Source organism: Nerophis lumbriciformis, linkage group LG30 (assembly GCF_033978685.3).
Source record: "Nerophis lumbriciformis linkage group LG30, RoL_Nlum_v2.1, whole genome shotgun sequence".
In the NCBI taxonomy this organism is placed as follows: Eukaryota; Metazoa; Chordata; class Actinopteri; order Syngnathiformes; family Syngnathidae; genus Nerophis; species Nerophis lumbriciformis.
In genome coordinates this window covers 26,247,587-26,265,086 of record NC_084577.2, presented here as the reverse complement: position 1 = coordinate 26,265,086, position 17,500 = coordinate 26,247,587, and the positions used below count along the sequence as shown (strand labels likewise).

Genomic DNA, 17,500 nt, shown 5'->3' with positions numbered 1-17,500 from the left:
GGTGGGAGTACTGTAATTACCTAACGTTACATTATTATTTTCCATAACAATTTAGCCCCCTCCACAATATTAACCCGACGTTAAAACAGAACTAGCTATTTATTGATTAGCAATTGCCGAATCATGTAACATTAGCTTAATGCTAAAAAGCCAGGTTACTATCACATTCTGTAACAGACAAATAATTTCATGTAGGCTAACGTTACCTACCTGCTACCTCTGTCTTTTCTCGTTTCTCCTCCTCTTCTTTTCTCTTTTTTCTTCCCTGGGCACCTGACAGTTTTGGCATCTTGTGTTGATTTTTTGATGTGGTGACGTCCAAAAAGAGTCATGATACGGGAAGGGAGGGGGCGCACCGTGCGGGGTGGGGGGTGGGGGGGGTGGGGGGAGGGGGGGGGGGGGGGGGCGTAATGTTGTAACAAATAATATTTCTATTAAATAGGCTTTACTTTGCATTTTAATTAACGTGGGATTATTTTTTGTATTTAGAAATAATAGTACCGGTACCATCTTTTTTTTTTTTTTTTTTTTCTCCAACATTTGTGGCACTGGCGTGGCGCCCCCTGATGGACGGCGCCCTTAGCATTTGCCTATACGGCCTATGCCACGGGCCGGCCCTGCTAACCACTAACCATTTTTTCCCTAAATCACGCATTGAGGCTATAAAGCAGTGGTCCCCAAACTTTTTGACCCGGGGGTCGCATTGAGTTAAAAACATTTGGCCAAGGGTTGGACTATATATATATATATATATATATATATATTGTAGCTGAGATAGGCTCCAGCGCCCCCCGCGACCCCAAAAGGGAATAAGCGGTAGAAAATGGATGGATGGATATTTTTTTTATTTTTTTTTTACAAATACATGCCGACATATTCATTATAAAGTGGCCCGAATATGACTTTAAATAAATAATCATATAACCTGTTATTATTCACTCAGTTTCCCCTCACTTCATAGCGTAAGGTAGAGAGCCCCTTTAGTATCCAATCCATTCCACTTGTTCATATAGAAAATGCTCACGTCATTCAAATTCCAGTCCGCATATTCTCTGCGACCTTGCTTGCGGTCCTGCAGGTGTACGAAGCACATTATCTTCCTTTACAATGAGTGAAGCTGCACGAAACCTTGTGTGTGCGATTGTAAATAATTTAGTTTTTAAGTTTTGTGTTTCTTGCAGAATCCATATAAAGTAATATACATTAGCCTATTGTTAAAATAATGACAAAAACATCATTAAATATTGTCACGTTCAAACACTGAGGACATCTATTAAACAAGACAAAAGGCAAGGAATCAAACAGAGACAGAATTCAATTTGGACTCAATATTGAGGAGAGACATGGCCACTGCACTCTCTGTACAGTCCTGCACCACGCTCTGACGAAGAAGGTTTTCGTCTCCTCATTTATTCAGATGTTCAATGTTCACGCACCAACATATGTCACAGCAGGAATGGGAAGTATTTAAAACAGTCATTGTTTTCGGTCTCATTGAAGTCCAAGAAGAGGATTTCTCGGGCTTGGGCTCTTCCTGGATCCAGCTGGGGCAGGTGTTGGAGGACAATGGATAACCCCTCCCGTCTCCTGACCACAGGGACTTCAAGAGGGCAGCGGGTCGTAAATAGCGTTGACCTCGGTCACCAAACAGTTGGAAGAGAGTTTGTGAAATACTTCAAAGAGAGTTCGTTTAACACTTCAAAGAGAGTTCCTCTGGAAGTTGAGCAGATCCTGCCATCTGTCCGTGTTGAAATCACAGTGGCGTTTCACGAGCGTTCTTCCTCTTGTTAGGCCTCGAAAGACAGCATTCATAATACAACGTTTCTTTTGTGATAACTTACAAACAATTATTCCAACAAATATATTGGTTTTATTGTATTGTTACATTAATAGCTGTTGTATTATTATAGGATGGTTTGTTAAACATTTCATAGGATTTTCAGAGGTAGAAAAAACCAAGACATTTAATATAAAATGTAAAATGAATAAATACATGAAAAGAAAAAGAAAAAAAATGGTTAAAAGCCATCGTCCCGGGGAGCATTTCATTTCGTCCCGTGCATTTTTAAAGAATAATAATAATAACAATGAATAATTTCTAAGTCTTTGTTAGCCGTTTGTGAAGTTGTGTGCTTGTGTACGTTCGCTCGCATCCTGTGCATCTCCTGGGGGCAAAGCCCCCCCCTGTCCTTAAAAGCTAGTGACGCCCCTGTCGCCATTCATCCTAAATGCTCAAATTGTTTTATTCATTTTTGATTGTGGCCAAACAGCTCAGTTCTTGTTCCATCTGACATCGCATGGACAAAGATAAGACCTTCTGGAGGAAAGTTCTGTGGTCAGATGAAACAAAAATGGAGCTGTTTGGCCACAATACCCAGCAATATGGAACACAATTCCTACCGTCAAGCATGGTGGTGGTAGTAATATGCTCTGGGCCTGTTTTTCCTGCCAATGGAACTGGTGCTTTACAGAGAGTAAATGGGACAACGGAAAAGGAGGATTACCTCATTTTGTGTGTGTGTGTGTGTGTGTGTGTGTGTGTGTGCAGATCATATTAATATGATGGATATATACTTAATTTAATTGGATATTAAGAGTACGTGAAAGTTTGACTCCTACCTTGTTTACTTCCGTGACGACCTTCTTACAATATCCTGCAGCAAAAATGCGAGGAAAAAGTGTTTTACATTTTTCCCATCATGCACTCTAATGGATTTAAATGTGTTTTTTTTTATGGTGTTTGGGCGTTTTTTCATAATATCCACAATGTTCGGTGAGCAGGTTGTTATGTGTGACCATGTGTGTTGACCTTTATGTTAGTTGCAATTTTTTTTTTTGCACCATGACTTGGGAAGGTTGTTTGGATTGTGTTATAAAAGTAAATGATATGCTTTATTTTCCAAGTACTTTGAAGGGTCATTGATCTAATATACTCACATTGTCGGCAGAAATGGAGATTTCAGAGACCACCTTGGTACTTTGTTGATATTATGACGTCTAATGGGCATTTAATTTTTTGCACCATGACTAGGGAAGGTTGTTTGGATTGTGTTATAAAAGTAAATGCTGTCCTACAAAGTACTTTGAAGGGTCATTGATCCAATATACTCACATTGTTGATATTATGACATCTCGTGGGCATTTTTATTTTTGCACCATGACTCGGGAAGGTTGTTTGGATTTTGTTATCAAAGTAATGCTGTGCTATTTTTTCATTTTTACATTGTCTGCAGGACGGCAGTAAAAATGGAGCATTCAAAGACCGCCTTGGTACTTTGTTGATCTTATGAGGTCTCGCAGGCCGTAGTTTGAACACCCCTGCTCAAACAGTTCAAAAGTAACTAATCAACATTTTTCATCCCCGTGCAGGAGTGCTCTCCATACGCTGCCCACCTGTACGACGCCGAAGACGCAAACACACCCATGCGGGTCTTGCCCGGACTGTGTGGCAACTATTGTCAAGACTACTGGCACCAGTGTAGGTACACACTGAGTCTCCTCCTGGAGGACCTTGGGAGCCCGGGACAGTTTTCAAACCTGACCGCCACAATAGAAGAAGACCAGAGAAGGTTCTGTGAATTTCTGGAGCTGAAGGATAAACAATACTGCTACCCTAATGTCTTGTCTAACACGGGTAAGTCGCTTTTATGTGGCTTAAGTTCAGTAAGATTTAGGGTTGGCAATACTACAGTATTATAGAGTGTAGTGTCACTATTATAATGTAGTGTCACTATAAAGAAAGTGTAGTATCACTATCATAAAGTGTAGTATCACTATCACAAAGTGTAGTGTCACTATCATCAATCAATCAATCAATCAATGTTTACTTATATAGCCCTAAATCACAAGTGTCTCAAAGGGCTGCACAAGCCACTACGACATCCTCGGCTCAGATCCCACATCGGGGCAAGGGAAAACTCAACCCAATGGGACAATGAGAAACCTTTGAGGGGACCTCAGATGTGGGGACCCCCCCTGGGCGACCGGTGCAATGGACGTCGAGTGGATCTAGCATAATATTGTGAGAGTCCAGTCCATAGTGGATCTAACATAATAGTGTGAGAGTCCAGTCCATAGTGGATCGAACATAGTATTGTGAGAGTCCAGTCCATAGTGGATCTAACATAATAGTGAGAGTCCAGTCCATAGTGGATCTAACATAATAGTGAGAGTCCAGTCCATAGTGGATCTAACATAATAGTGAGAGTCCAGTCCATAGTGGATCTAACATAATAGTGAGAGTCCAGTCCATAGTGGATATAACATGATAGTGTGAGCGTCCAGTCCATAGTGAATCTAACATAATAGTGAGAGTCCAGTCCATAGTGGATCTAACATAATATTGTGAGGGTCCAGTCCATAGTGAATCTAACATTATAGTGAGAGTCCAGTCCATAGTGGATCTAACATAATATTGTGAGAGTCCAGTCCATAGTGGATCTAACATAATATTGTGAGAGTCCAGTCCATAGTGGATCTAACATAATAGTGTGAGAGTCCAGTCCACAGTGGATCTAACATAATAGTGTGAGAGTCCAGTCCATAGTGGATCTAACATAATAGTGTGAGAGTCCAGTCCATAGTGGATCTAACATAATAGTGTGAGAGTCCAGTCCATAGTGGATCTAACATAATAGTGAAAGTCCAGTCCATAGTGGATCTAACATAATAGTGAGAGTCCAGTCCATAGTGGATCTAACATAATAGTGTGAGAGTCCAGTCCATCGTGGATCTAACATAATAGTGTGAGAGTCCAGTCCATAGTGGATCTAACATAATATTGTGAGAGTCCAGTCCATAGTGGATCTAACATAATAGTGAGAGTCCAGTCCATAGTGGATCTAACATAATAGTGAGAGTCCAGTCCATAGTGGATCTAACATAGTAGTGAGAGTCCAGTCCATAGTGGGGCCAGCAGGAGACCATCCCGAGCGGAGACGGGACAGAAGCGCAGAGATGTCCCCAACTGATGCACAGACGAGCGGTCCAACCCGGGTCCCGACTTTGGACAGCCAGCGCTTCATCCGTGGCCACCGAACCTGTGCCCCCCCTCCACGAAGGAGAGGGGGGCATAGCAGAAAAGAAACGGCAGATCAACTGGTCTAAAAGGGGGGTCTATTTAAAGGTCAGAGTATACAAATTAGTTTTAAGATGGGACTTAAATACTTCTACTGAGGTAGCATCTCTAACTGTTACCGGGAGGGCATTCCATAGTACTGGAGCCCGAATAGAAAACGCTCTATAGCCCGCAGACTTTTTTGGGGCTCTGGGAATCACTAATAAGCCGGAGTTCTTTGAACGCAGATTTCTTGCCGGGACATATGGTACAATACAATCGGCGAGATAGGATGGAGCTAGACCGTGTAGTGTTTTATACGTAAGTAGTAAAACCTTAAAGTCACATCTTAAGTGCACAGGAAGCCAGTGCAGGTGAGCCAGTATAGGTGTAATATGATCAAACTTTCCACAACAACAAGAGAACAGAGCTGGTAAATCACACTTCTAAAAAAGTGAGCTAGCATTACCAATACGTTAACACGGACGTAATAGCCAAATGTAGCTTCCCTGTCCGACAAAAACAATCTTTGAACTTTCACGATTTCTCTGCCGTAGAAAAGTCACACTTGGAGTCAGCTTGCCAGAAACTAGACAGAAGACTCGAGCTGGCAAGGCAAAACAAAGAGAAGGCAGACAAGTCAATTATTTGAATAGGTGACACGATTTGATCTGTTGTCATACGATGAAATCTATTGATATCTTTTATTCTCACGATAATATAAATACGGGACAAAGTGCGTCCCCTGAAAGTTCAATTTGGATTTGTTATTTCAAGGGGCAGTTGGCAACCGTGCTTAGAACCAAACCGGAGGCATTGCTCACAATGAATGAGGATGAGCCAGAACAAGTACCTGTGATTTAATACCATGGCCATGTAAAAACCTGTCTGAGCATCTGCTGTTAAAAAAACTTAATTATGTCACAAATTGTCAACAAGCAACAACATGTTTGTGATGCCAGCAATCAGCATAGTTGGAGTTGTTCGCCTGGGTTGTTGCAGTTGTTTCCCGTACAAACCCTTCTAATGTCAACAATATCCCACTGCTCTCGCCCTTGGACAGAACTCAATGCCAACCTGGGTTCGGTGCGAGCGGATTCCGAAGGCTGTCTGGAGTTGTGTTTGCAGGAGGTGGCGAATGGACTCCGCAACCCGGTGGCTATGATCCACGCAGATGACGGAACACATCGGTTCTTCGTGGCCGAGCAGCTGGGCTACGTGTGGGTGTATCTGGCCAACGGTTCCAGGATCGACCGTCCGTTCCTCAATCTCACGCGCGCTGTCCTGACGTCACCTTGGGCTGGAGATGAGAGGGGGTTCCTCTGCATAGCCCTGCACCCTAGGTTGGCACGGTTCAAGTACACAATACTATTTTCGTAGTCAAATAAGAGTCGATAGATTTTGCACATAGAAAGTTTTTGTAAGCCAGTCTTATGGCTGGGCCATGTGTAAGTTAGTAAACCTCACTCAAGAGTGTCCTGGCTGCCGAATTAGCCAGTCTCGGCTTTTAGCCTGGTGATCAGCAAGTTCGTCTCATGCAGACGACCAGGGTTCGCATCCCCATGCAGAATGGGACTAAAGGCAGGGTGCCGAAACACCTAGGTTACAGTAGTGCCATGACCCGGATGAGAGTGAGGTTTAGCGGGTGAGTGTAACTGCGAGCCGCCAGTATTGCCGGGCCATGTGTACCTTAGAGAACCTCACACCCCGACGACTTCAAGACTGTCCTGGCTGCCGAATTAGCCAGTTTCCGCTTTTAGCTTGGTGGTCAGCACGTTCACCTCATGTGGACAACTAGGGTTTTGCATCCCCGTGCGGAATGGGACTAAAGGCAGGGTGCCGAAACACATAGGTTACAGTAGTGCCATGACCCGGATGAGAGTGAGGTTTAGGGGGTGAGTGTAACTGCGGACCGCCAGTATTGCCGGGCCATGTGTACCTTAGTAAACCTCACTCCCCGACGACTTCAAGAGTGTTCTGGCTGCCGAATTAGCCAGTTTCGACTTTTAGCTTAGTGGTCAGCACGTTCACCTCATGCGGACGACCAGGGTTCGCATCCCCATGCAGAATGGGACTAAAGGCAGGGTGCCGAAACACCTAGGTTACAGTAGTGCCATGACCTGGATGAGAGTGAGGTTTAGCGGGTAAGTGTAACTGCGAGCCGCCAGTATTGCCGGGCCATGTGTACCTTAGTAAACCTCACACCCCGACGACTTCAAGACTGTCCTGGCTGCCGAATTAGCCAGTTTCCGATTTTAGCTTGGTGGTCAACATGTTCGCCTCATGCAGACGACCAGGGTTCGCATCCCCGTGCGGAATGGGACTAAAGGCAGGGTGCCGAAACACCTGGGTTACAGTAGTGCCGTGACCCGGATGAGAGGGAGGTTTAGGGGGCTGAGTGTAACGGCGGACCGCCAGTACACCGCACTCCCCGACAACTTCAAGAGTGTCCTGGCTCCTGAATTAGCCAGTTTCGGCTTTTAGCTTGGTGGTCAGCAGACTGGCCTCATGCGGACGACTAGGGTTTGCATCCCCATGCGGAATGAGACTAAAGGCAGGCTGCCGAAATACCTGGGTTACAGTAGTGAGAGTGAGGTTTAGGGGGGTGAGTGTAACAGCGGATCGCCAGTATTGCCGGGCCAAGTGTACTTAGTACACCTAACTCCCCGACTACTTCAAGAGTGTCCTGGCTGACGAATTAGCCAGTTTCGGCTTTTAGCTTCGTGGTCAACATGTTCGCCTCATGCGGACGACCAGGGTTTGCATCCCCGTGCGGAATGAGACTAAAGGCAGGCTGCCGAAATACCTGGGTTACAGTAGTGAGAGTGAGGTTTAGGGGGGTGAGTGTAACAGCGGATCGCCAGTATTGCCGGGCCAAGTGTACTTAGTATACCTAACTCCCCGACTACTTCAAGAGTGTCCTGGCTGACGAATTAGCCAGTTTCGGCTTTTAGCTTCGTGGTCAACATGTTCGCCTCATGCGGACGACCAGGGTTCGCATCCCCGTGCGGAATGGGACTAAAGGCAGGGTGCCGAAACACCTGGGTTACAGTAGTGCCGTGACCCGGATGAGAGTGAGGTTTAGGAGGGTGAGTGTAATGGCGGACCGCCAGTACACCTCAGTCCCCGACGACTTCAAGAGTGTCCTGGCTGCTGAGCTGGCCAGCCCTGGCTTTTAGCTGGGCTTTTGGAATGCTCCTCTCTCATGCAGACGACCAGGGTGTGCATACCCGTGCGAAATGGAACTACAGGCAGGGTGCCGAAAAACCTGGGTTACAGTAGTGCTGTGACCCGGATAAGAGTGAGGTTTAGGGGGTGAGTGTAACAGCGGACCGGCAGTATTGCTAGGCCATGTGTACATTAGTAAACCTCACTCCCCGACAACTTCAAATGTGTCCTGGCTGCTGAATTAGCCAGTCTCGGATTTTAGCTTGGTGGTCAGCACGTTTGCCTCATACGGACGAACAGGGTTCACATCCCCGTGCGGAATGGGACTAAAGGCAGGGTGCCGAAACACCTGGGTTACAGTAGTGCCGTGACCCGGATGAGAGTGAAGTTTAAGGGGGTGAGAGTAATGGCGGACCGCCAGTACACCTCACTCTCCGACAACTTCAAGAGTGTCCTGGCTGCCAAATTAGCCAGTTTCGGCTTTTAGCTTGGTGGTCAGCACTCTGGCCTCATGCGGACGAACAGGGTTCACATCCCCGTGCGGAATGAGACTAAAAGCAGGGTGCCGAAACACCTGGGTTACAGTAGTGCCGTGACCTGGATGAGAGTGAGGTTTAGGGGGTTGAGTGTAACGGCGTACCGCCAGTACACCTCACTCCCCGACGACTTCAAGAGTGTCCTGGCTGACGACCAGGGTTTGCATACCCGTGCGAAATGGGATAGAGACACGCGGCCCCGTTTGAAAAGATAGTTGCTGCAATGACACATAAACCCCCTACATAAATATACTTTGTGTAACTTACAGCAAAATGCGTTCATAGAGTAGCCTGCTCGCAGCCAGATTAGAGTTTCATGTGAAATATTATGTAATATTTGGTTTTACAATCTTTGAAATAAAAAAAATTAAAAAATACAAAATACTTTTACTCCAGTTTGATTACTCAATTTATCAATACAACCCAGGAGAGCTACTTGCGTTAGCAGCTGTATGTGACACAAAGACGGCCCATACCTCCACCGTCTCCGGTGCCACAACCATTGTTGAAATCAAATGTTGGCAAAGCCCGAATGACCACCTCCGTGTGTCGCCAAACTCTCCACAGCCTGTAAATGTTTGTGCGTATGCCAGCCGTGAAATTGGCTTTAGCGCCGCACATTTCCACGTTTAGTTCACTCTTTAAACATGTCAACATTTCCGTGAAAAAGTGCGTACGCTAGTTTTTTATGCGTATGCACGCTTAAAACATTAGCCCCCTTGGTCCAGGAACTGGAGACCCTGGTGTGCCTTCTTGGCAGACAAGAATCGTTATGGCCCCAGGTGAGGTCTTTGAATAGATGAAGCTCAAGATACCGGAAACTGGAGATCATTTTCACAGCTGTTCCTCTGATGTGCAGGGGGTAGGTGGGGTGTCTGAACTTCCTGAAGTCCACCACCATCTCCTTGGTCTTTTTGCTTTTGCAACAATCCACCAGATGTTCTACTTCCTCTCTGTACTCGGACTCAGAAATACAGGACCGTCAAATACGCAGCACTCAATGAAGTTTTCTTTCGAACACATAATGGTCCTAGGTTGATTGCGTACTTCTGTTTAGGTTTACCACAGTCAGAAAGGCCTACGTTTACTACTCGGTGTCCGTCAAGAAGGAGGAGAGGATACGCATCAGCGAGTTCACACTGTCGACGTACGACGACAACCAACTTGACCACTCTTCAGAGAGGTGAGCGGGAAACAACATTGTGCTGTGAGAATGTGTAACAACGGACTGTATTTTTCGGACTACAAGGCGCACTTCTACTCCTTTCATTTTCTAAAGAATCGACAGTGCGCCTTATAAGCCGGTGCGCCTAATGTACGGATACATTCTGGTTGTGCTTACCGTATACTTGCCAACCTTGAGACCTCCAATTTCGGGAAGTGGGAGGTGGGGGGTGGGTGCGGGGGGCGTGGTTGGGGCAGGGGCGTGGTTGGGGGCTTGGTTAAGAGGGGAGGAGTATATTTACAGCTAGAATTCACCAAGTCAAGTATTTCATATGTGTATATATATATATATATATATATATATATATATATATATATATATATATACATATATATATATATATATATATATATATATATATATATATATATATATATATATCCCTGCGACCCCGAAGGGACTAAGCAGTAGAAAATGGATGGATGGATGGATGGATGGATATATATATATATATATATATATATATATATATATATATATATATATATATATATATATATATATATATATATATATATATATAAGAAATAATTGACTTTCAGTGAATTCTAGTTATATATATATATATATATATATATATATATATATATATATATATATATATATATATATATATATATATATATATATATATATATATATATATATATATATATATATATATATATATAAAATAAATAATTGACTTTCAGTGAATTCTAGCTATATATATATATATATATATATATATATATATATATATATATATATATATATATATATATATATATATATATATATATATATATATATATATATATATATATATAAAGAAATACTTGAATTTCAGTGTTCATTTATTTACACATATACACACACATAACACTCATCTACTCATTGTTGAGTTAAGGGTTGAATTGTCCATCCTTGTTCTATTCTCTGTCACTATCTTTCTAACCATGCTGAACACCCTCTCTGATGATGCATTGCTGTGTGGCACGCACAAAAGTGTTTTCATCAAATGCACTAGATGGCAGTATTGTCCTGTTTAAGAGTGTCACAACATTGCTGTTTACGGCAGACGGACTGCTTTACTGTAGACGTTCTTTATATTGTGGGAAAGCGGACTCAGGTCCGCATGGAGCTGTAGGGGGCGTGGCCTCCAGCTCCGCCTGAATTTCGGGAGATTTTTGGGAGAAAATTTGTCCCGGGAGGTTTTCGGGAGAGGCGCTGAATTTCGGGAGTCTCCCGGAAAATCCGGGAGGGTTGGTAAGTATGGCTTACCGACCTCAAAGCAATTTAATTTGGTACATGGTGTAATGATAAGTGAACCAGTAGATGGCAGTCACACATAAGAGGTACGTGTGGACTGCAGGTTGACGCCTGTTCAATAAATGATCAGTAAGCAACACCAAAAATGTAATGTCTTATTGAGAATATGGAACACTACACACAGCGCTCAAAAATCTGTCAAAATGTTTTAGAACGACTTTGGTAAGCTATGAAGCCGCACCACTTGATGGATTGTCGGCGCATTACGGCTACGGTAGTCAGACGTACTGTGCTTCAACATATGGTGTTATTATGGTGTGTGTATAAGTACCCCAAAATGACACCTATTAGGAGACATTTTCTGGCGCTTTCCATCCATCCATCCATCCATGTTCTTCCGCTTATCCGAGGTCGGGTCGCGGGGGCAGCAGCCTAAGCAAGGAAGCCCAGACTTCCCTCTCCCCAGCTACTTCGTCCAGCTCTTCCCGGGGGATCCCGAGGCGTTCCCAGGCCAGCCGGGAGACATAGTCTTCCCAACGTGTCCTGGGTCTTCCCCGTGGCCTCCTAACGGTTGGACGTGCCCTAAACTCCTTCCTAGGGAGGCATTCGGGTGGCATCCTGACCAGATGCCCGAACCACCTCATCTGGCTCCTCTCCATGTGGAGGAGCAGCGACTTTACTTTGAGTTCCTACCGGATGACAGAGCTTCTCACCCTGTCTCTAAGGGAGAGCCCCGCCACCCGGCAGAGGAAACTCATTTCGGCCGCTCGCAGTGACTATGATGGCGGAAGCGGAGATCGAACCTGGAACCCTTAAGTTGCTGGGACGGCCACTCTACCAACCGTGCTATACCGCCCCTAAAGAGACGATCAGAAAGCGACCTGAAGCGGATCTGATATATAAAGCACGGTTGGTAGAGTGGTCGTCCCAGCAACTTGAGGGTTCCAGGTTCGATCCCCGCTTCCGCCATCCTAGTCACTGCCGTTGTGTCCTTGGGCAAGACACTTTACCCACCTGCTCCCAGTGCCACCCACACTGATTTAAATGTAACTTAGATATTGGCTTTCACTATGTAAAAGCACATTGAGTCACTAGAGAAAAAGCGCTATATAAATATAATTCACTTCACATCTGTAAAACATAATCCATGCACCATCTTGACCAAATAACCACCATCACATGTTATTTAGACCACAAGGAAGTCTTTTAAATGGAGAAAACAAAATCCTAATATGACCCCTTTAATGCGCCTATAAAATAGACCTGAATAGACCCACTCATCAACAGTGCGCCGTATACTCCGGAGCGCCGTACGGTCCGAAAAATACGGTAGGTATATTTATTTTCTCTGTGCATTGTTCAAATGAAGTTGTCAGGTTCAAACACTGATGACATCTATTAAACAAGACAAGAGGCAAAGAATTAAACAGAGACAGAATTCAATTTGGACTCCATTTTGAGGAGAGTCGCCTGTACACTGTACCCTCGCACAGTATCTCAGCACGCTCTGGCGAAAGATTGTACTCCTTCTTTATTTGACTTTCTCCGACCACATGACCTCCGCTGCTTCCAGAGGGAAGTGGGTCGTAAACAGCGTTGCCTTTGGTTACCGAACAGTTCAAAAGGAGAGGTCGTAAGATAGTTCAAAAAGACGTTCGTAAACCAGTTCAAAAAGAGGTCGTCTGGAAATTGGGCAGATCCTGTCTTCTCTCCGCTTTGAAGTCCTTGGGTTAGAACAATATCTTTTTGTTGATTACCATACATGAAAGAACACAGGAACACCTTCATCTTGCTTTCTCCCTACACAGTGGAGTTTTACGAGCCTTACTCTTTGTAGGTTTGTCTTCTCACCAGACACTCAAACGTAACACAAAGTTTTCGTGATAACTTACAAACAATTATTCTAACAGAAGTGAATCCTACTTATGTTTGTAACGCAGGACCCTCCTCGAAGTGGAACAACCAGCGTCCAATCATAACGGGGGTCAGCTTTTGTTTGGCCACGACGGATATCTGTACATCTTTATCGGGGACGGCGGTCGAGCCGGGGACCCTTTTGGAAAATTTGGCAACTCGCAGAACAAGTGAGTACCAACCCCGCTGTTACACAAGCTGGTGGTATGCAGTGTGTTGTTATGTTTGAAGTTTTTAGTCTGAATCGTGGTTAGTAATTACTGAATACCTGCGCTTCATTCAAACTGAAAGTAGAGACTCAGTGTAGAGAAAGTCTTCCTTTATAATTATCAAAATGACTATGCTTCCCTTAAGCTGTTTGTCTTCCATATAATTGCAGTTTTAAATAAAATTTAGACAGGAATTTTGAATTGCTTTATTATATTTTTTTGACATGGTGAAGAAGACAGGATGAATACTAAGTCCTGAAATAAAATGTAATAAGCCCAATAATATAATACATATTGTTCATAATCAGTGTTCGGAAAAACGGCGTTTACGTTTGTATTATTTTTTTAGTAACAAATTATCGAATTACTTCTATGTACATTACAACACCATTACTCACTACGTTTACATGCACCCAATTAGTCTGATTTCTCAAATAGTTCATTTTTGTGTGTTTTCACACATCTGTCGAACTTGTTTTCATGGAGGGCCTCAGTAACAGTGAATGTAAACGTATGATCGCCTCATTATATTATTGCCTACGTTTTTGATTATTTGGTTTTTGTACGTACAAATTGATGGATAACTTGCTTTGTGTCATGACTGTGTAATCATGTTTTGTTTTAAGTCATGTTTTGTTTAATTTCTGGCTTTTCACTCCCTTGTCTTGTTTGCATGATTACCCATTAGTTTCACCTGTTCCACGTTTGGACTCATTGTGCACTCTTGTTTGTCACCATAGCAACCATTAGTTTTCACCTGTCACGTCACGCACCTGTTTCACGTTTTGAGTCACGCACCTGCTTTCACTAATCATGTCCATAGTATTTAAGTTCATTCATTTTCTGTTGTTCGTCCTGACGACATCCCCGTATTCATACCCATGTCACACTCTGTCCACCTCTGCGCACTTCATGTCCATGCCAAGTAAGTTTTGTTTATTATTGCCACAGTTAGTGTTTTTTGTTGTTCATAGTTTTTTGCCCCCGTGCAAGTCTTTTGTTTTCGTTAGTCAAGTTTGTACATCCGCCTTGAGCGCGCCTTTTGTTCCTTTGTTAGTGTAAAATAAATAATGTCTTCACCTTCACGCCATGTCTGGTCCAAATGTTCATTTGCACCTCGGGAGAACAAACCAAGCCAAAGTCCAAGTTGTGACACTTTGAAATTGTAAGTCAAGTTGACAAGCAGATATTTCCGTTTTTATTGTTATTTTTACAAACTATCATACGATCTATAATAATTGGGGGTGCTAAAAAAAAATATTTTATTAAATTTAAATTAAATTAAATTAAATAATAATTAATAATTAATTAATAATACAATTTTTTATTATTATTATTTAAATGTTATCACATTCAAATCCCAATTTTTTCAGTAATTTAAACAAATCTAATTTATTTTATTTTTTTGGACGAATTAATTTAAAAAAAATACAATAATTTTATGCCATCCCTATGCTTACTTGGTGCACGTATTTGTCATGCGTCAGCAACCAAAAGGAGGTTTTGTAAATCAAATATTCCACAACACAAACACAACGTTGAAACAACATGCTCTTTGACAACGTTTATTCAATGTCGGTTTCTGACGTTGATTTCCCAACCAATATTCTACAACATAAATATGTCGAAACATCATGCTTTTTGACAACGCTTATTCAATGTCAGGTTGTGACGTTGATTTGACCATTGAAATTTGTTAATATCCCCAACTAATATTCTACAACACAAATACAATGTTGAAACAACATGCTTTTTGACAACGTTTATTCAATGTCGGTTTCTGACGTTGGTTTGACCATTTAATTATGGTCATTTCCCAACCAATATTCTGCAACACAAACACAACGTTGAAACAACAACGTTTATTCAATGTCGGTTTGTTTCTGACGTTAATTTCCCAACCAATATTCTACAACACAAATACTTTTTAACAACATACTTTTTTGACAACGTTTATTCAATGTCAAGTTGTGGCGTTGATTTGACAATTGAATTTTGGTCATTTCTCAACCAATATTCTACAACACAAATACGTTGAAACAACACACTTTTTGACAACGCTTATTCAATGTCAAGTTGTGACGTTGATTTGACCATTGAAATTTGATCATTTCCCAACCAATATTCTACAACACAAACACAACGTTGAAACAACATGCTTTTTGACAACGTTTAGTCAATGTCGGTTTCTGACGTTAATTTCCCAACCAATATTTTACAACACAAATACTTTTTAAAAACATACTTTTTTGACAACGTTTATTCAATGTCAAGTTGTGACGTTGATTTGACCATTGAAATTTGTTCATTTCCCCAAATACAACGTTGAAACAACATGCTTTTTGACAACGCTTATTCAATGTCAGGTTCTGACGTTGATTTGACCATTGAAATTTGGTCATTTCTCCAACCAATATTCTACAACACAAATACAACGTTGAAATAACATGCTTTTTGACAATGCTTATTCAATGTCAAGTTGTGACGTTGATTTGACCATTGAATTTTGGTCATTTCCCAACCAATATTCTACAACATAAATACGCTGAAACAACACACTTTTTGACATTGTTTATTCAATGTCGGGTTGTGACGTTGATTTGACCATTGAATTTTGTTCATTTTCCCAAATACAACATTAAAACAACATGCTTTTTGACAACACTTATTCAATTTCAGGTTGTGATGTTGATTTGACCATTGAAATTTGGTCATTTCCCCAACTAATATTGTACAACACAAAAACAACGTTGAAACGACATGCTTTTTGACAATGTTTATTCAATGTCGGTTTCTGACGTTAATTTCCCAACCAATATTTTACAACACAAATACTTTTTAAAAACATACTTTTTGACAACGTTTATTCAATGTCAAGTTGTGACGTTGATTTGACCATTGAATTTTGTTCATTTCCCCAAATACAACATTGAAACAACATGCTTTTTGACAACACTTATTCAATGTCAGGTTGTGACGTTGATTTGACCATTGAAATTTGGTAATTTCCCCAACTAATATTGTACAACACAAAAACAACGTTGAAACAACATGCTTTTTGACAACGCTCATTCAATGTCGGTTTCAGACGATAATTTCCCAACCAATATTCTACAACACAAATACTTTTTAACAACATACTTTTTTGACAACGTTTATTCAATGTCAAGTTGTGACGTTAATTTGACCATTGAATTTTGGTCATTTCCCAACCAATATTCTACAACACAAATACGTTGAAACAACACACTTTTTGACAACGCTTATTCAATGTCAAAGTGTAACGTTGATTTGACCATTGAAATTTGGTCATTTCCCAACCAATATTCTACAACACAAACACAACGTTGAAACAACACACTTTTTGACAACGCTTATTCAATGTCAAAGTGTAACGTTGATTTGACCATTGAAATTTGGTCATTTCCCAACCAATATTCTACAACACAAACACAACGTTGAAACAACATGCTTTTCGACGTTTATTCAATGTCGGTTTCTGATGATAATTTCCCAACCAATATTCTACAACACAAATATGTTGAAACAACACACTTTTTGACAACGTTTATTCAATGTCAAGTTGTGACATTGATTTGACCATTGAATTTCGGTCATTTCCCAACCAATATTCTACAACACAACTACGCTCATTCAATGTCGGTTTCAGACATACTTGCCAACCTTGAGACCTCCGATTTCGGGAGGTGGGGGGTGGGGGCGAGGTCGGGGGTGGGGCGGGGGGCGTGGTTGGGGGCGTGGTTAAGATATATATATATATATATATATATATATATATATAAGAAATACTTGACTTTCAGTGAATTCTAGCTATATATATATATATATATATATATATATATATATATATATATATATATATATATATATATATATATATATATATATATATATATATATATAAATAAAATAAATACTTGAATTTCAGTGTTCATTTATTTACACATATACACACACATAACACTCATCTACTCATTGTTAAGGGTTGAATTGTCCATCCTTGTTCTATTCTCTGTCACTATTTCAGAACACACACATTATACAAATATACATTATAAAATCAATAAGAAAACGGGAGCTCTAATTTGGGAGTCTGAATTAGGATCAGAAGTTCCTATAT

The 17,500-nt window shown here is 41.6% G+C and overlaps 1 protein-coding gene across 1 annotated transcript in view; it reads left to right on the top strand.

Annotated features, from left to right (window-relative positions):
• Window positions 1–17,500, top strand: part of LOC133572817 (HHIP-like protein 1) — a 69,140-nt gene that overhangs the window by 24,372 nt on the left and 27,268 nt on the right. The window contains exons 2-5 of the mRNA XM_061925844.2: window positions 3,370–3,634; window positions 6,120–6,399; window positions 9,818–9,943; window positions 13,177–13,320. Coding sequence (XP_061781828.1) covers window positions 3,370–3,634; window positions 6,120–6,399; window positions 9,818–9,943; window positions 13,177–13,320 — 815 coding nt within the window. The remainder of the gene's footprint in view (window positions 1–3,369; window positions 3,635–6,119; window positions 6,400–9,817; window positions 9,944–13,176; window positions 13,321–17,500) is intronic.